The sequence below is a fragment of the Miniopterus schreibersii genome, assembly GCF_964146895.1.
Source record: "Miniopterus schreibersii genome assembly, chromosome: 17".
In the NCBI taxonomy this organism is placed as follows: domain Eukaryota; kingdom Metazoa; phylum Chordata; class Mammalia; order Chiroptera; family Miniopteridae; genus Miniopterus; species Miniopterus schreibersii.
The window spans coordinates 5,051,897-5,072,378 of record NC_138117.1 but is presented as its reverse complement, the minus strand read 5'-3'; the positions used below and the strand labels follow the sequence as shown (position 1 = coordinate 5,072,378).

At 36.4% G+C, this 20,482-nt stretch overlaps 1 protein-coding gene across 2 annotated transcripts in view; it reads right to left on the bottom strand.

Moving 5' to 3' along the window:
- Nucleotides 1-20,482, bottom strand: part of MTDH (metadherin) — a 42,447-nt gene that overhangs the window by 4,016 nt on the left and 17,949 nt on the right. Inside the window, exons 6-11 of one of the 2 annotated variants that reach the window (XM_081117054.1) lie at nucleotides 19,641-19,877; nucleotides 17,091-17,180; nucleotides 14,491-14,589; nucleotides 8,756-8,880; nucleotides 3,204-3,311; nucleotides 524-664 (exon numbers count right to left, since the gene is read on the bottom strand). In XM_081117054.1, the coding sequence (XP_080973180.1) occupies nucleotides 524-664; nucleotides 3,204-3,311; nucleotides 8,756-8,880; nucleotides 14,491-14,589; nucleotides 17,091-17,180; nucleotides 19,641-19,877 (800 nt within the window). The remainder of the gene's footprint in view (nucleotides 1-523; nucleotides 665-3,203; nucleotides 3,312-8,755; nucleotides 8,881-14,490; nucleotides 14,590-17,090; nucleotides 17,181-19,640; nucleotides 19,878-20,482) is intronic. The other variant, XM_081117055.1, reaches the window with a different exon arrangement.

The following is a 20,482-nucleotide window of genomic DNA, read 5'->3' as shown; positions in this document are numbered from 1 at the left end:
GGTAACCCAGGTTCTTGTCTAAAGCTGTTTCACGAAGCATGTAAGGTCCCCAAAGGCAGAGGTATTGTTTCCTTTGTTCTCTGACATATCCTCAGAACCTAAGTGTGTGGCATATAGTTCCCAATAAATTTTTGTGAATGAGTAAATACATGAACTGTGCAACCCCAGTAGGAGTTTGAGAGGTTGGACCATAGTCATATCATGTGCATGCTTTGGGGGAAATGCAACCAGTCAAGTTTTCTCTAGGCTCTCTCTCAATCCCTGTATGCCTAGATATTTAATAAGAGAAAACACAGCCTAGCAGGTCTGGTTTTGCCATTGATAGTTATGTGACTTTGGAAAAGTTTATTCAACCTCTCTGACCTCATTTACATAATGGGTCCTACCTTTCTCGTAGGGTTGTTGTAAGGAATGTATTATTTTGAGTATTTTAAATACTTAGCACAACACTTCAATACAATATTTATTATAATACAATTCTCAAGTCATCAAAATTGTATTCCTTAAGTATCAAAAAAATCACCTGGCTATTTTTGATGATTGCTTCTGCTGGATCACTAGTGCTTATTGTTTTCAAAGAAAACGCTTTTTCCTGTTTTGGACGGACTTTAGAGGTATTCACTGGAAGCTCTTCTCTAATCTCTTTTTCTAATTCTTCTGGGTCCTACAGAGAAAAGGTCTATTAGATGATATAAATCACCCATTTTTTACTAATTAAAATCTATTTGGTTTGTTGTACTGGACAGAAGATATTCCAAAAAAAATAATTTTAGCTTAGAAACTGTTCAAACAGCTTAACAGAGCACATACAAACAATTATTCAAAGGTTTATAATACATAGATATATTTGGAACATACATTCATCATCCCTACTTTCCTCGGGTATTTAAATCAATTGTGAATTAAAAACACAATACACTCACATCTCAAAATGGGAACCATTCTAAATTTACTAAACCAACTCAAGTAGAATAAACTAGTATTTTTTTCTTTTAAGAAAAAATACATAGTGGCCCTGGCTGGGTAGCTCTGTTGGTTAGCATGCTGTCCCAATACACTAAGGTTGCGGGTTCGATCTCTAGTCAGGGCGTGTACAAGAAGCAATCAACGATGCATAAATAAGTGGAACAAATTGATGTCTCTCTCAAAAAACAATAAAAAATAAAATAAAAAAGTGCACAGTGAATTACTTGATACTTTAACTTAGACTTTAGAACCAGCATTTCTCTTAATGACTTCCTTTAGAAACGAAAAATTTATATATAAATGCATTTTCTAGACAAATTAAGTTTACATAGTAGAAAGGACAGAGATAGAAATTTCAATTTTGGGCACCACACAGTCTATTTGTATAATCTCAACGACAAATCATTTAGTTTCTGCAAATCTTAGTTTCGCCAACTATAAAATTTGCTCTGATAATTTCTAAGGTCCTAACCAAGTTATAACATTTCCATTCTTAGGCCTTCAGACTTAAAAGGTTGGGGAAAAAAAAAATTCTAAAGCACATTACATGTTAAGGTATGTGAAATAAGTATGAGCTAGAATATACTAAACAGGATCATCACTGTGAATTGTACTGTTCTTTAGCAAACTCATTTATAATGATAAATGGCCATTTTATTTTAAACAACTGGCTAAAGTATCTTGAAAGTTTTCTTCCAACACTGATATTCTATAAAACTGTTCAGAATGATAGTGAGTTTAGACAGCTATTCAAAATTTTGTTGTGAAATTAAGTTGAGCAAGTAGCTTTGGAAGTACGTATGCTAAGATATGCAATCTGTACAATGAGAAGGCATCAGCTGGTTCTATGCTAAGTTGAACTCAACGGTAAAAAACCCGCAAACCACATACCAAAAACTAAACAGAACTTTATTGAAAAAAAAAGGAGAAATTCAGGAACTGCAATCATTTATGGGAAGGACAGTGTGCACATACTCGCACAGAACCTCATGGGTACCTATTCAAATGATGAAACTGAGGTTTGAAGGAAGGTCTGACTCTAAATCCTCTTATTCACTATATTTTAAAAAGTAGAGCAAACTTTTTAAAAAAGGAATATCACCAAAATGCCAAAGGAACTTTCATAATTTAATGACCTTTTCCAATAAGTTGAAATTTATAGAATACATCAATCCCTCAAAATTACTTTTAAAAAGAACTCACCTAATCCACAAGCCAGAAAGGCCGTAATCGAGTCACAGAAATCCAGGCAGTTGGCTAAATGGATTTCAGACGGCATTGCTAACAAAGAATGGTTGTCTATAGCATTTCTCATCAGTCAGCTTAGCGAACAGGAAAAGTGCACCTATTACGGTTTTAGATTTTTATATCCATTGATCTTAGTCACATTAGCCTTAATGCCCACCAATTACTACTACAGAGAAAAAGCTAATAGTGATAATGAACTGGTATCATTTATGAAGGGCTGTGTCTCCCACAACAGTAAAGAACTAAAGGCCTGTTTCCTTAGAACGCCAGGCAGCCACTTCCTCCAGGACAGACCACCAGAGGGGAAGCCATGAGGACCATCCTCAAGGAGCTCTGCCGTCTCCTACACGCAGAGGAATGGAAACAATGATCCAACACGGCCGTGAGGAGGAGATAAGGTTCTCCTAAGTTGTAATGCAATGGTCACATGGTGCTTTCAAAAACAAATCCATGCATATTTCTAGTAACATGATATGTGTGACATTAAAATATTTTTGTTTTCATCTATATTATAATCTAAAGATTTCCCCGAGAGGAAAGACCAAAGAAAAGAAAAGGAAAATGATGGAGCAACAGGAAGTTTCTGTTAGAAGCCAAACAGCAGGAAAGGATACGAAGTGGAAAAGTCAGTCAAGTGAAAGCCCCATGCTTTCTGACCACGCCTTTTCTCACTGTGCTGCTCCCATCTGCTAAATTCCAGTCACTCAAAGGGAATTTCTGTATGTGTGAAACACTGTATGTGCCTCCTCCATTTCAGCACAATATAAACCAAAACCCATCTGGACTCATTCAGAACTTTATTTACTTCTGGGTTTACAACTTGGATATAATTTTTTTTTGGGGCAACAAAGGTTTTCTTACAGTATGATGTATGAAATCTTTGAAACCTTCTGTGAATTTTCAAATAAACTTGATGTCTTCTACTGTGTCTTTTCCCTCTACGCACTCTTGGCACCTGCCTGTTCTTTTCCTGCCTGGGCGCACCCTACCTGTGCGGGGGAGCTGTCCTCGCCCTGCTTCCGCCTCCTCTTCTTCTTCTTCCTCAGCTTCCCGGAGGACAGGGCGCCCTCGCCCTTTTCTTTATCATCATCCGAGACCTGATGTGAAAAGCAAAAGTGCTAAAGTGGACCAATCAGTTTAGTCTTCATTTTTCAGAAAAGTATGATGAGTTAATTTCATTTATTAGGTTTAGTCTTTATTTTAAATACTAAATAAGAATTAGTAACAAGCAATAAAATGGATCTAAAATTATATCTTAATAAAGTAGGGAACTGCATTTTCCTATTGTCTATGATTGACCACTTTTTCTTAAATCTTTCATTGTGAAGAACTGTGCAAATCTTGGTTTTAAAAAACTCACTGGATAGGTAATTCTGTTTTATTTCAGAGTTTAAATGCAGAACTATTTGCATTAAAATTGAATTGGGCCCTGTTAAGAGGATGACAAGCTACAGAGTGGGACAAAATATTTGCAAACCACATATCCACCAAGGACTTGCATCTAGACTATATAAAGAACACTCAAAATTCAACAGTAAAAAAACTAGCAATCCAATTAGAAAATGTGCGAAGATATGAACAGACATTTCATGAAAGAAGACAGATGGCAAAGAAGCACATGGAAAGACGTTCAATATTATTAGCCATTAGGGAAATGCAGACTAAAAACGACATGCCTATCAGAATGGCTAAAATAAAAAAGAACTGGCCGGGTAGCTCAGCCAGTCAGAGCATCATCCCAATATGCCAAGGTTTCGGATTTGATCCCCAGTCAGGGCACATACAAGAATCAACCAATGATGCACAAATAAGTGAAACAACAAATGACGTTTCTCCCTCTTTCACTTCCTCTCCCTCTCTCTCTAAAATCAATTTAAAAAATTAAAGGAAAAAAAATAGTGACAACAGCAAGTGCTGGCAAGGATGCAGAGAAATTAGATCACTTGTGCATTCCCAGTGGGACTATAAAGTGATATAGCCGCCCGGAAAAACAGGCAGTTTCTTAAAATATTAAATATGAAGCTACCATACAACTCAGGGATTGTACTCGCAGGCATTTATTCCAGAGAAATGAAAACTTATATTCACATAAAAACTGATACATGAGTATGTACAGCAGCTTTATTCATAACACCACCAAACTGGAAAGAACCCAAATGTCCTTCAACAGGAGAGTGGTTAAATACAGGCATACCTCAAGATACTGCAGGTTCGGTTCCCGACCACCATTATTAAGCAAGTATCGCAATAAAGTGAACTGTAATCTTTTTGCTGGTGGAGGGTCTTGCCTTCAGTTTGCAAAGAAATGAAACATCTGTGAAGTGCAATAAAGCGAAGTGCAATAAAACGAGGTGTGCTGTAAATTGAGCAGACCATGGACTACCACTTGAAAGTAAAAAAGAAGCAACTAATGACACATATGACATCTGGAAGAGTCTTTAGAGAATTATGCTCAGTGAAAAAACAGTACCAAAAGGTTACATAATATATAAATCTATATATAGAACATTCCTGAAATGACAATATTAGAGAGACAGAGAACAGATTAGTTACTACTGGTTGCTAGAGGCTTCAAAAGGGGGCAGAGATGGGAAGGAAGAGATGGCTACGAAGAGGGCAACCTGAGCTATCCTTGCAGTGATGGGAACGAGCTGTCTCTTGACTGCATCCATGCCAATATCCTGCCTGTGATACTGAACTACAGTTTCCAAGATGTTACCACTGAGGGACATTGGGTAAAGGGTACAGGGGATCACTCTGTGTTATTTCTTACAAGTGAATGTGACTTTCTAAACATCTCAAAATAAAAGGCTTAATTAAAAAGTTGAATCTGAGAATGTCATTGAAAATAACATTCTGCATGACAAAAACAGTGAATTAGGACTGTTAAATTACTATTATTAGTATTGATATCTCTTCACATATAACACAGGTGAATTTTCTATGGAAAAGTGCCTTTTGTTTATTCTGCACAGGTGACAACCAAGATCCCTAGACTATCCTTATGGAAAGAGATAATATGGGTACCTGCTATTTCTCTGTTCAGCACCATAGTCATTAGGATGATTCTGGAGGTCTCATGAACCACCAAATAGTTTTAAAAAATTATTAACAGAAAGAAAAACAAAACAAAATGCTGTACAACTTAGCTAACTATAATCCAACCGTAAAAGAAAGGTAGTCCTGCACGGCAAAACACTATTTTTGTTCATGGGAAACAGGAGGAAATCAACTCCATACCATCTTTGAACTCAGATATTCCAAAAAACTTAAAATTCCTTTATACCCCTTCTCAACCCCATTCCCACACTACCCTAGGGGTCCATTATCATGAACGTCTTTTGTATTCACCTAATCAATTTTTCTATAAAGTTATGTCTCCCCACACACAAAATTTGCAAAACTGGCATCACTATTGTATTTTCTGTAACTTGCTCTTCATCATTCGTTGAGATTTTAGTAATATTGATATATTAATGTAGCTTTAAGTCATTTTAAAAAATCTGTCAATAGGCCACTGTACAAACAGACCACATTTTATTTATCCATTCCCCAACTAATGGGCATTTAGATGGCATTCCATTCTTGCTTAGAAATGTAAAAGATGGTCTCTGAATATACTCAAAGAACTGCTGTGATATGTGACAGCCTGCGCCACTCAGTGGTTCCACTGTTAAATTCTGATGCCCAGGCATGCGGAAGTTCCAGTGAGAGAAACAGACTTTTAGTTGTACATTCACTAAACATTCAATAAGTATCAGAATGATTCCTGTATGCTAAGGTACTATATACTAGGAAGCTTTTTTAAAAAGTAGACTTTATTGTTTTTAGTAGTTTTAGGTTCACAGCAAAATTGAGCAGAAGGTAGAGATTTCCATATACCCCCTGCCTTCCACGTGCGCAGGCTCCCCCCCAACTGCCAACATCCCTTCTGAGTGGCACATGTTACAACTGATGAACCTACGCTGACACATGATCCCTCAAAGTCCACAGCTGACATTAGGGCTCACTCTCGGTGTTGTACATTCTATGGGTTTCAGTAAATGTATAGTGACATGGATCCACCATTACAGTATCATACAGATTAGTTCCACTGCCCTAAACACCCTCTGTGCTCTGCCCACTCACCCCTTTCCCCCAGCTCCTGGCAACTCTAGGAAAGCTTTTGTAGGTCCAATCTAAAATTCATTATTTTCCCCCCCTCAGGCTTTCATTTTACCCGGTAATGTTCCCCTCTACATTTATTTACACCCTTAGTAGTAAATCCCATTAGGACCTCTCCCTCTGGTCCCTGAAGATGAGAGGTACTACATAAATTAAAGGCTAACCCACAACCACTTGTGCCTAAGGTTCCCCCACCCTTACTGCTAGGATCTTATTCTAGTAGTCACATCTCTCTCATTTATATTTAACTTTTGCTGACCCCTACACTAAAGTATCTCCTATCATTAAAATACAAAAAAACCTCCTAACAAAACCCTTCCTGATACCACAGTTTGCTATCATCCACTACCTCCTCTCCATTCCTATCCAAACTTACTTAAAAACCTTATACTTGTCATTACTATAGCATGTCCCCCCAAAATGTATACACACACACTTTGAATAATTATAAAGGCAGTGTTTCATTTTCAAAATTGCGCTATCAGTTGTTAAAACGTGTATACATTTTGGGGGGGGGGGCACCCTGTATTTTTAACCCTCATTTACTCAATTACTGCAATATGGCTACTATTTCTAATGAACTGCTTTAAATTACCAATGAGCAAATATCTCGGCCGCTGTGATCCAGAACTCTCCTTTCCTCAGTCTCTTTCATGGGTTTTTATTTCTCCTTAAAAGTCAGGAGTTCCCCAAATTTCTATACTCATTCCACTCATTTTTTCAACTCTATAGATTTTTCCTAGATTCACTCACCCTCAAAGTTTTACCCACCATATACTGGCAACTTCCAAACACAAGTCTTTTCCCTAAGCTTTAACCTAGTATGACTGACTTCTCTTAGGCATAACTGCAAAACACCCCATATTTAACATATCCAAAACTGAACCACCACCTTTCCCCCAATTAATTAGCTTTGGCTTCTATATTCTCTCTGTTGGGAGCACCACTTCCACCTTCCCAATCGTCCAAGCTACAATCCTGGAAGCATTTTTGATGACTCTCCATTCAATTCTAATCACATGCTCTGTTGATTTCACTTCAATTTATTTTCAAACCTGTCCTCTACTCCATATACCATTCTTACCATTACTGTCCCGGGCTCCTAAACCACCTTTAAATTGGTCGTCCGTCCTGCCTTCATTCACATATGCCTCCACTCCTTTTCCTACATGGACGTTACATTCAAGGACTTCTGGAATCCTGTCCGTCTCCCTCTCCAATCTCATTTCCGTGTTTTTCATCACATTCTGCTCTTATCTCTAGGATGCCTTTGCTAAAACTCCCAAGTGCTTCCATAACCATCAACACATCCTGTGACACTGCTCTCATCTGCTGAGGTACCTGACCAGACTGCAGCTCCTTGAAGGCAGTAACTAAGTCTTATCTTTGTTTCTCCACTAGCACAATACCTGACCCATGTTAGATGCTCAATTAACATTTGTTGAATATTAATGGTCCTATTACCTTTAGAGCCTCTGAGTTTTCACCCATATTCCTATAACCATTAGCAAAGTTTGATCAGTACCTTTAGGTCTTTTGTAAATACCACTTCTTCCATTTATTTTTCAAAGCCATTGACTTATTAGTTCCTTATCTTCTAACCCGATTCATGGAATGATTTCTTTAATGCTTATCCTAAAAAGTACAAAACAGCCTCCCGAATTGGTCTTCTTGTCTTTCCACTATACCCAGCCTAATTTTTCCTAACCCTAGTGATGAGAAATTATCCCTAGTTTAAAAGCTGTCAACAGGTTCTCATTCTTTATAGAATTCCATAAAAATGTGGCCAGGTATATATACATTTCCTTTCACCTATTCATTCATTTTACTGAATGCCAAGCATGTTGTTAGAGCTACAAAAACAGAAACTGCATGGTCCCTTTCTTTAAGGAATGCAGCCCAGAAGGGGGAAGACATGTAAATAATCGATCCTATCACCAGTTCATTCCACGTATGTGTACTATTTACCTCTCCACCAAACCTGTCACTATTTGCCTGCCTTGGTGCCTTTTTCAAGACGTTCTCAGTCTTGTCTGCTACTATGAAGCCTTCCTTAATCTTTCATTGGAAACCAATTTACTCTTTTCTAAAACACATTAAGAGTTGGTAGGCTATTATAATAATTCTGGTAAGAGGACAGGAAATGGTGTTTGTTTTCTTATCAATGTCTAATAGTGATTTCCATATAGGGCCCTCAATAATTGGGGGGGGGGCACAACAGTGATATGAAGGCATGCAGGAAAACAATGACTGAAGTACGTATGATCAGAATGCCTCCCTGAAGCAATCTGGATATAGTTATAATATGGATGGTATCCCCTAATAATTCTAACATTGGGTGTAAAGAAATAAGAGACCCGCCAATCCCTTTACTCACTTTTTGATCATCAGGAATTGGCTCCCGGGACTTTAGGAGTGAAGCTCTTTCTTCATCTACCCAATTCCCCCACTCTTCTGCTGGTGCATTCCAATCAGAGCTGGGGTCAGCAGAAGACAGACCATCTAAAATTTAACAGTGTGAATTAGGTAGCTATCGTTTCTGCCAAAAACTAATATACAAAAATTAAAATTCCTTATGTTGAACTAAGCTGTAATTTTAACTACTGTTCCTTCTCCCAAGCACATTTTAAAAGCTAGGAAAAAACCCAGTAACATGATGGTAAAAAACCTTTGCCCAACTTCTACTGGGCACATCATAGGGCAATTTATGTGGAATTTCTAACAAACTACAGAAAACTTATGAATTAACTATTTAATTCCATTCTCCCCACTTCCTTTGGTATCAGTCTCCTGAATTTGCTCTCTTTTCATTGTTTAGGTCTAATATGGTCTAAAACCTGGTCATTTCTCTGTCCTGATTATTACAACATTTTTTGTAATTGATTATTTTTCTAGGGTACAGAATTAGTCAATTTTTAACCACAGTACCAAAACTACACTCCCACCTGTCATTTCCCCTATACTCCCTTCCTCACGAGCTTTTCAAGATTAGGTTCTTCTTTAAACTCACTAAGTCATGACAGAATGCTTGACCCCTCTTCCCCTCCTCTTTCAGTACAAGTAGCTCTCAAAGTTAACCCTTCCATGCTCTCCCAGGATGTCCTACACACCTGCATATATACTCCTGTATATATCAACTTGCAGTCAGACTTATGTAGCCACAACTTATGGTCAGGCTTCACTTACACTGGTTTAAGATGACAAAGGTTAGACTTTATTTTTAAACAGGTAACAAGTCTAGAATCCTAATACTGCTTTATTGACAAATCCAGTCTTTTCCCACTAATGCCAAATGCTTCTTTAATCAAACACTAAATTCTTTCATACACATTTCAGTATGTTTCTGAAATTTCTATTCTATTCCACTGATCTATTCCTGGGATAGAGTCATACATAATAGAACTCTGGAATCCATTTTAGTATCTAGGAAAACAAACCTGCCAGCATTACTCTTATTTTCTTTGCTACTCTTAATTTTCTACATGAACTCTATTACAGTATTTTTGTTTAAAGGGAGGTATTATGACACGTCCTCATGAAGGCTTTAAAACCTATGTTTTCAAAGGATATGGGAAATATGATCTGCGGAAAACCTCACAGAAAAAAAAAATCATGGACATAACTGTCTATACAGTATGATCCCAAATTTACACAAGGAAGAGATACAAAATAATACATAACAATAGATACGTCCTAACAGTGGAATTACAAGAATTTCGTCTTACTAAGCACTTTACTATGTACTAGAACTTGAGCAAGGGAGGTACCAGAGAACCAAAGATCAGTATGACATAATCCCACCCGCCCCATGGAGCTCAGTCTGTCTACTCAGGGATGGAGAGAGGTAAGTACGACAGACAGACAGACAGACCCTGTCGCACAGGGTGTGAAGAGTGGCTAAACCAGTAAAGGATGGGGAGACTGGAAGTGTAAGAAGATACAGCTGAGTGGAGGAAAAACATGGAGCGAGTGGTTACAAGTGTAAAATGTGTTCCAAAAATTAAGTCCCTTCCTGTATTTCGGAATTTACTAACATAAGCAGGCATCCTGAGCCTGTATTACAGACCATCAAAGGGTATGAGGTTAAGAAGGAGTTTACAGCCCTGGCCGGTGGCTCAGTTGGTTGGAGCGTCATCTGTACACCAACAGGTTTTGGGTTTAATTCCTGACTGGGCTGCGTATGGGAGGCAAGTGATCCACATTTCTCTCCCTTCCTCTCTCTAAAACATACCCTCAGGTGATTTTAAAAAAGGGGACCTTTCAAACAATTCTACATATTTACATATGAATACTGCTCTTAATAACTATGTGATTTAATACTTTATAACTGTGATTTTTGTTAAATTTCTTAACCATAATAGGCTATACATATGCTAACGTCATAGGATTGCTGAGAGGATTATATGAGATATATGTAAAGGAGTTTATAGCAATGCAGCAAGTGCTCTCAGTAAGTGGTAGTTATTGTTTTTACATCAGAAAACCAGTTTTTAAGCTATCAGGCATATACAATTAAGAATTTATTTTCCATAATCCTGATAAATCTCTCAACAAGATACACTGGTATGTATTAATGTAGAAATCATTTTTACAGGTATAAAGGAATCTAGTAGATGTCTAGAACCAACTGCTCATCTTACACCAAGCATTCATTAACAATACTGTTGGGAGATTTGAATGCCAAAGCTGTAACCTCACAAATAAGAAACCCAGATTTGGAAAATTGCTGTCCGCAAGCCAGATTTCTAAGGCCTCTTGCCAGATTAGAAACTTTATTTTCTTTTATTAAGAAAACAAGTTTAGGCAAGTGAATGGGCAATATGTTAACATATAAACTATTCTCTTAATAAATGTGGTATGTGGGGGTGGGGAATAAAAATCTAGTGAAGTACTTAGTAAATATATATATATGTATATATATATATATATTTAAAGGCTTAGATGGCCACAAAGTTTGGGGATTAACTGTACTGTGGTTTAATTTCTGTAAGAACATTAACAGAAGCATAATCTCCATTGGCTTTATAAAACTTTATTGGTGATTTTTCCATGTTTATTGATCTCAGGGTTTTTTGGTGTTTTTTTTTAATTAACTGGGATCAAATGAAACTACTTTAAAACAACAGATCAATCAACCTAAACCTAAAAACTGTCACCAGGAGACTTCTCAACACACAGTTCTTAAGATGCATGGGCCTAATGTGCTAATAAACTTCTTAGACAGAGTTTCCTTAAAACTGCACAGGATAGCTTCATTCAAAGTATAGGTCTCTTCATTTATAAATAGAGCAATTTCTTATTTCTCAAAATTCCATTAGTTTGCGAATGTCCTTTCGAGAACCGTATTAGCTGTCTTCAAAATAGTAAGCAATTTGTCTTTCCATTTAATTCGCTTGTGGAATAATGTTTTAGGTTTAAGCATCTCATAGCTAATCTCTATTTATCTCAGTAAGAAAATGGCTGTCAGCTGCTTCTTATGAGAACTTAATTCAGTATTAACGTTAATAAAACACATCCATTATGTTAGAAAGACATTCTCCAGTGTTTAAACACACAATACTAATTAACTCCAGAGCAAACTAATTTTTCCCCTGGAAGAAGATATCGACAACAGCACCACAGCACATGCTGAATATTTACTAGATTAGAACACCAGGCAGGTCTAAGTGCTTTATATGTATCACATCATTTAATCCTCTCAACAACTCTGTTGGGGGGAGAGAAGAACTACTATTTTTACAGATGAAACTGAGGCATAGAACCAACCCGTACCTGCCTAAGGGCAAAGGCAAAGAAGTGAGATTTGAGCCCAGGCAGTCCTCAGAGCTCATGCTCTTAACCCCTTCACTCTGTGGTGCCAACAGAAACACAGTTCTGTTTTTATAGCATTATGATGATGACGCTCTTTTATGGTCAGATAATTGATAGACTAACATCTGCCCTTAAAAAATAAGGTGCTGTACTTTAGCATCTTAACCTTATATTCAAGTGCCTGGGTAGAATCAATGCCTTTTTGTCAGATAATGATGTCTATACCTCAAACATCATTATATTAATGATGGGTCAATATATTAATCATATTACACTGCTAAATGTAAAGCTAGTGTGTGTGTATATAGGTATGTATATATACACACACACACACTTTGTGGATTAGTAATCTCAAATACTAAATCATGCCCTCTACAAATTTAGAAGGAACAAGTAAATTCACGGAGTACCGAAATTAGCCACATTAAAGATGATAACACAAAATGAAATTCAGAGGAAATGAGGTTTAGAGAGTAACTTTGGACTTAAAAGACTGCCAAATCAGCATTACACACTTGAGAAAGGTGGTGCTCCTGAAACTTATTACTTTAAGTACAGAGCCATGTGGATACATGTTTTTTCAGTCTTTTATTTTAGCAGCCAATTATATTTCTCATATTACAACAATTCTTCAAGAGATGAAAGAGGAGCTGTTCTACCCAAGTTGAGAAGCCCAGACCCTTGTTTGCTCAGTTTTCCTCAGCCTCAAACCACAGCTGCCCAAGACACCTCACTGCTACTTTCTTACAATCATGCCTATTGTTTTTAAAATCACTCCTCAATTCTATTTGGCACATACCTGATCATTCTTCCCAAAATACAGATAGACTATAGTTTCCAAAAACAGTGCTTCCCATCTTTGTAATAACTTGGATTTATAAGAACTTTATAATTTACAAAGAGCTTTCATTTTCATTCAATACCTCATTAAAACCTCTCAATAATCTATGGAAGTAGACATGACAGATTACTTGCTCCATTTTACAACTCAATTAATCTAGATTCCAGGATAAGTGACACAGTCCAAGCCACATAAGGTACTATATCTTCAAGTCAGGACTAGAACTAGGATACATGTTCTAAACTAGTAACTCCAACCCCCGGCTTCCTCATCTTTAGTCAGCAATTCAAGGCTTTTCACAATATGGTCCTCCCTAATCTACCTTTCCAACGCCATCTCCCTTAATCTCTAAGAATTGTGCTTCAACTAATCTATAATGGAGACTAATCAGTGTACAGACAAACCCTTGTGCTGTTTCAAACATACCTTCATGATCACAATCATCACCAAGACTATACCACGTAGTAGTTAAAAGCATGAACTCTGGAGCCAGGCCACCAAAGTTTGCTACTATCATCTCCTCCACTTAACTGTAACTGTGTGGCCTGGGGAAAGTTAGTAACTTTTCTTTGCCTCCGTTTCTTAATATGCTAAGTATGGAAAAGACGTGTTAACACCCACCTCATGGAACTGTTACAAGCATTAAATTAACAGTAATTGTAAGACTCACAGCAGGGCATGGCACATGGCCGCTTGCTTTTATCATCATCACTACTGAACAACCGCGTAAAAAGCGCTGCTCTAAGTACTGAGGATAAAAGAGGAAGAGTTCCTATCTTCAGAGTTTCAACTCTACTTGAAGAAACAAAACATATTCTTTAAAAGAAAAAATTTATAAAGGCCAAAATGGTAGAAAATTCTAAAAGGTAAATGCTAAATAAATAAAAAAATAATGTGCCATAAAAATTCTGAGAAAGGGGTAAATTCTGAGGTTTGGAGTTGAAGGGGAAAAAAAAAAATCTAATAATAATAAAAAGATGGTATGAGCTTTCTGAACATAAAAACCCATAGTATTTTTCCCTTCCTTTTTTTTTTTTTTTTTTTTAGTAACTCTTGCCTTTAACCTTTTTATACTTCTATTAGAAATTAGGCTAAACAAATGGTTTTTCTACCAATAAAAAACCTTGTACGCCTCACAAATTCAGCCACTCCTGCATATTCTAGAACATTCATCTAAAACAAAATCTGAAAAACTCAAGCAGCTATAAGAAAACTTCATGTTTAAGTATCATCTCAACCATAAAAAGCGAATTTAGGTTTAATTTTACAGGTATTCAATAATCATTTTACAAGTAGTATACTTGGTATTAAATTATATTACTGTGACCTAAAAGGTGAAAAAGTAGGATTAAATTAAAACATAAAGCATGAATTCAGGAAGCTAGAAAGAAAATTCTGAAAAAGAAACAAAAAACAAACAGAAACCCCCCAAAAACTGATAAATTTTTAAAAGGACATACTTAACCCAGACCATTCATCATCGATATAGGGCTGATTACGGCTAACATCCCACTGATAATCAGAAGTGGTAGCCTGAGAAACTGGCTCAGCGGTAGACCCTTAAATGAAAACGAATGCAATAAAATTAAAAATGGAATTTTCTAACGATGTTTCATAACAATAGTTCTATACTTTGCATACGGACTTAATTTTTTTTTTTTATTTCTCCTAAAAGAAAAAACTCAGACATTATAAGAGTTAAGATAAAGGAAAAGTAAAATTAAGGGTCATTTTAGATAAAGCATAATCACTTGATCTAATTCACTAATCAGAAATATATTTTTCCCTAGTAGCAATCTATTAGTGTTTTCATAATATATTCTTCAAACTAGTTATTTATACATTTCAAAAGGTCAAAAAAATTTTCTCTCTCTTCTTAGTTGAAAATAACCAAGCACAAAAGAAATCCTGGGTGTTTCAGGGTAGCCTATGTCCTTAGAACCCTGAAGGAGAGACCTAGAAAATGTCTGAGTTTGCTAGAACTTTCTGCCTAAAGAAAAGTTAGAGAAGAAAGAGATGATTATTCTAGAGAGTTGAGGGAATGAGAAGCCAAAGAGATAAGAGAGTTATGCTGCTGGTTTAGACCAAGTTGAATTCAGGGGCATCGAATGGGAAGAGAATATACAGTTGACCCTTGAACAATATGGGCTTGAATGGCGTGGGTCCACTTATTCATGAATTTTTTTTTCAGTAAAATTCTGTAAATATTTTCTTTCTTATGATTTTCTTAATAATTTTCTCTCCTCTAGCTTACTTTATTGTAAGACTACAGTATATAATATATATATAACATACAAAATATGTGTTAACAAAGTATTTATGTTTTCAGTAAGGCTTCCAGTCAACAGTAGGCTATTAGTGGGCAAGTTTTGGGGGAGTCAAGTCACATGCGAATTTTCAACTGGGGGGATAGTGTCAGTGTCCTTAACTCCCAAATTGTTCAAGGGTCAACTGTATTCTAAGTTTTTTCTGTTTTTACTTTTTTGGGGGGGGGAGGGTGGAGAAGAGGTGGGGGCTGGGGGTCATATAATCCCTTAGGAATCTGATAAAAGCTGTGGTAGACTACTGTCTAGAACTTACACAAAAACTTGCAAACAGTTTTAGGGACATATAAATTCATGGGTGCCAGGTGCCAGGTCAAAATCCTTGCTCTTTAACCATAAATTCATTTCAGACTACAAACACTCTCCATCAAGGATATATACACCCCAGGCCTTTGAATAAGAATTTCCATACGCATCAGAACCCTTAGGTGCTCTGATACTCACTTTGGATTCAGAGCCACTGATAAAAAGAACTGGTTAAGAAAAATACCTGTTAGTATAAAAGACACAATTACTTCCTCTGATCAAAGTCCTTACTAACAAATTTTCACACTGTTATAGCTAACTTTACTAGCATGTTATTAATATATTCAAACTAGTTATACACATTTTTATGTAAATTTTAACAGAGTAACACTATAAAATTCATATATAATTAGCACATGAACCACTTAGAGACACTATAGTAGGTTAACACTGTTGCTATTTCTTCAGCAGCCCATGCTACTTTCTCTGACTATATAAAAAGGATAGCATCTCTGTTGTACAGTCACCAAATGAAGGAAGCAATTAACTTGTACCTCTGGAAGTGAAATGTATTCGATGAGACCAAGGATTGGCAAACTATTACCCATAGTCCAAATCCAGCCACCCCTTCTTTTGTACACCCTATGAGCTAGCATCACATTTTTAGGTGGTTGAAGAAAAAAAAAAAGTATTTCAGAACCAGATACACTTCTCCGTTTATCATTTCTGGCTGCTTTCCTGTTACAATGGCACAATTCAGTACTTGCAACAGAGATAGTAGGGCTCACAAAGCCTCTGGGCCCTTTACAGAAAATGTTTGCTGACCCCTGTTCTAGAATAGTGACTCTGGACACTGTGGGACTACAGAATTAGTACAGGGGATACATGAATTCCAACACCAACCAAGCATTACAAACTAAACATCTCCCATGTTTAAGTGATATTTGTTAAGGACATACAGCTTTCATATGATTAATAAAAGGCATATCCACTTAAGTTATGCTGAATTTATAGAAGTTTATTAGTGATAACATACTTTCTAATCAACATATTCTCAGAGTACAGTTTTTATTTGAGGATCCGTATAATCTGAAAGGCTTCACTATAAACTTATGATGAATAAGGGCAAATAGAAACAAAATGCCAAATTGCAAGTAGAAGTATGGCAGGAGTACACTAGTAACAGCAGAGCATCCTGACCCTGAAAGAAAGGCCTTCCGTCTGTACTTGCCTGTGTGCCAAAGCACTTCCAGCTATGTTAGGCCACAGAACCTTCTTATGTTCACTACAGTGGAAAGGAACTCAGTCATTTGTAGATTAAGAATTTAGGTCTTTCTTGCCCTTTTGTTAAACCTCTGTCATTTATATTATATATCTATTATTATATTGATAGCAGTACTTGACACTGATTATTTTTTCAAATAGCAAGAGCTAGAATGAATTTAAACAGAAATTTTTTGTTAACTAAATGAAAGACTGTTTTCACATACCAGAAACAGCAGAGTTAAGTGTGAGAGATGCAAAAGAAGCAGAATTCTGTTCAGAGGTATTCATTCCCCTATCCACACTAGACCAAGCAGCTGTTAAAATAAAGAACGTCACTTGGAACCTTCAATTTGCAATGAAACTTGAAAGATATGTACAGATTTAAAACTATGATAACAATATTAAATAACCTCCAAAATTAGAACCACTTAATATAGCAATAGCCACTATTTACTGATTGTCTACTATGTACTGGGCTCTTTACATTGACCCCCTTTTAATCTAGGGCAACCCTGCCAGCAAAGTTTCAGAGTAGTTAAGTAACTTGCTGATAGCAAGAAAACAGCTGAACCAAGACTGGAGCTTAGGCCAATTTTCAAAGCCTATTATGCTCTTTCTACCATTGCAAGCTACCTTATTACCTACCACAATTAAGCTACCACTTTGGGACACGCACTGAACTTGGTACTTGACATTCATTTAGCAAATCCTCACAAGTACTTAAATATGAGGTTCATACAGGAGGTTAAATAACTAGCCTTATTTCCATAAAAGCCAGTACGTGGAAGAACAGGGATTCACACCAAATTGATCACTTTGAAGTAGTACATGCTCATTCCAATACACCATGCTATCTTCTCAACATTTCCAAGAGATTTCTTACTTACATATGAATATTTTAAGGAGCATGTACACCTATGATGCCAGTCACACCTGACTCTTCTCAGTGACTCACAGCAAACCCAGTTTTATAGTTCTCTTTCAGTTTCACACAGGTCCTGATCCACCTAGGCAGGAACTCTAATCTGCTGCTTAATTTTATCCGTAGCAATGTTAAGCATGTACCATCTAGTTTATGTCCTAATTACGAAAAGGCTATAAAGCTTTTGTAAGTAAGTTACAAATAGGTCACAGTTCTTAACATTACTTGGTAAAACGACCATTTCTTTATTAAATGTAAAAGGATGCTCTACAGCATAGAAGTTTATGCTTTTTCCACTGCTGAAACAAGGCTGGGCATTTAGGGATTATCTCTTCTTCCAAATTTTGATATTTTTAAACAATTTTTGGACATTGCAGGGGGAGAAGGGGAGAACAAGCTTAAGAACAGTATTAGTAAATGATCTAAAGTTTGCTTCTTGGAGACATTAGTCAACATGAGTCTTTCTAACCTTAAAAGTGATGGGAAAAGCAAATAACATAGGAAGAAAGTTTTTTCTTCTTGAACTAAAAGGAATATGCTAACAAAAATTACCTGACAAGCACAACAGAAAAAATTATATCTTTGATGCATAGGAATTACATCTTAATAAAAAACACACTAAGAAGCCATTAGACAAATGGGCAAAGAACATGAATAGACAATTCATAGAAGAAATAGGCATGATAAAGTAAGTTGTGAAAAACACTCAACCTCATTACTAATTTTAAAAAGTTAACCAAAACAATTTATATACTTTTTGCTTATCAATTAGAAAAGATTTCTAAAACTAAGAATACCCACCCTTAGTCAGCATATGACAAATGGCACTCATATTGGTGCTGATAAATTAGAACTCCTTAGAAAATGCATTGACACGTCATGTAGCATTGTAAACATTCATGTTCCTTTTAATGTAATATCAATCCCAAGAATCTATCCTAAAGAAATGATCCCAAAACAACTATATTCAATGCAGTATGGTTTATAATGGCTGAAAAAATAGAAAAGTCATTTCTCCAACAACTTGGAAGTAGTTAGTAATTTTTGCTATGCTTATACATTATAGGGCCATTAAATAGAAAACACTTACAAAATGGAAAATGTTTGTTATAATGTTAAGTGGGAGGTGGAACATAAAAATGCCTATCTGATTTGGATTTTGTAAAAGGAAAACTGTATACAGGTAAAAAAAAAAAGGCCATAAAGAGATTAAAATGACAGTGGCTGGCACTGGGTGGTTTGGTAACACTGGGCTTTTCCTTCTCTTGCTGCAGTTTTCCATACTCAACATGGATTTCTCTTCTATAATATACACACACACACACACACACACACACGCACACACACCTGAAATTAAATTGCTTTTAACTCGATGGCTCTCAACAGAAAAAAGTTCTGAAACTACTGATCTTTGTCTTTTAAGCCCAGGGGAAAAATTAGTTAAAAATAGGCATTTTACAAACAGTAAAACAGTATATAAATGGATACTATAAAGTGCATTTCCATTTACTATTTTTACTTAAACTCAATAAACTACTGAAATTAATCAAAAAGATTGCTCACTCATCACACTTATCACATCATTAAAATACAATTATACCAGTTAGTCACAAGGGTGACCACGTGTGATCACATATGTGAAAGCACCAGGTCAAGACGAATGATAATGCTGTTCTTCACTCAGTTTCCACTCTGCTCCACATGAAGCACCTGCGATGAGTTGGTTATTACTATTATTTCTGTACGGCATTACTCATTTTTTTACTCATGGATCTTTTTTCATTCCTGGAAAAATCACAATGTACCAGGTAAACAATTTTAAATGAATTTAAAATTTTCTAACATTTCTTACCGATGCCAGAAAATATTGAACGGTCACTCCAGCTCCTTCCCCAGTCTTTTCCGTTCGTATTAGCATCCCCCGTGTCTTGACCCCAGGCGGACGGCTCCGCTTTCCTCTTGCCAGCAGCAGTGGGTGAGACAGAGTTCCACTTCTCCTCACCGGCACTCATCGGTGAGGAGAGTTTTACAGGCTTTTCATTCCAGCCTCCTCCATTTACAGTGAGGTTTTCATTCAATCCTGAAGAAACTTAGAGAGAGAAAATAAAGATTAAAAACGAGTACATGACTCCTTGTTAAAACTGGATATTTTCAAATTTCTAGGATTGCTCAGTTTATATTTATCACTCATTATTTCCCCATACTGTCCTCTAAATAGCCTGGGCTCAAAAGATAAAAATAAAGAATTTAAACAGTGACATGACCATCATGAACAACTTTTAATTTAAAAACTAAGGGTGGGTTTGAACTTAATATATATTCACTAATGTTTTCAACAGCAGAATGAGCTGTTCAGAGGAAGTGCCACAGAACCACCTGGACAACAAGACAGTGTGGTGTACTCGGAGTGCTTACCCACCAAAATACAAAAGCCTTGCCTTAGTTACAGGTCAGTTACTTAAATACTTCCCTATAATACGTATAAGGCAGTAATTCTAAAACCTGGCTCACCTTAAAATCATCTGAAAATTTTCTTTTTTTCTTCACGCACAGAAGAGGTTTATTGGCAATAGTGCTTATAATATTAGAAATGAAAGTAACCTCATATTATACCCAGCCTGCTCCTAGACTTTTTTGTTATATGAAAATTTTCTTTAAAGTAGACACTTGAGCCTCAGCCCAGATGAATTAAAA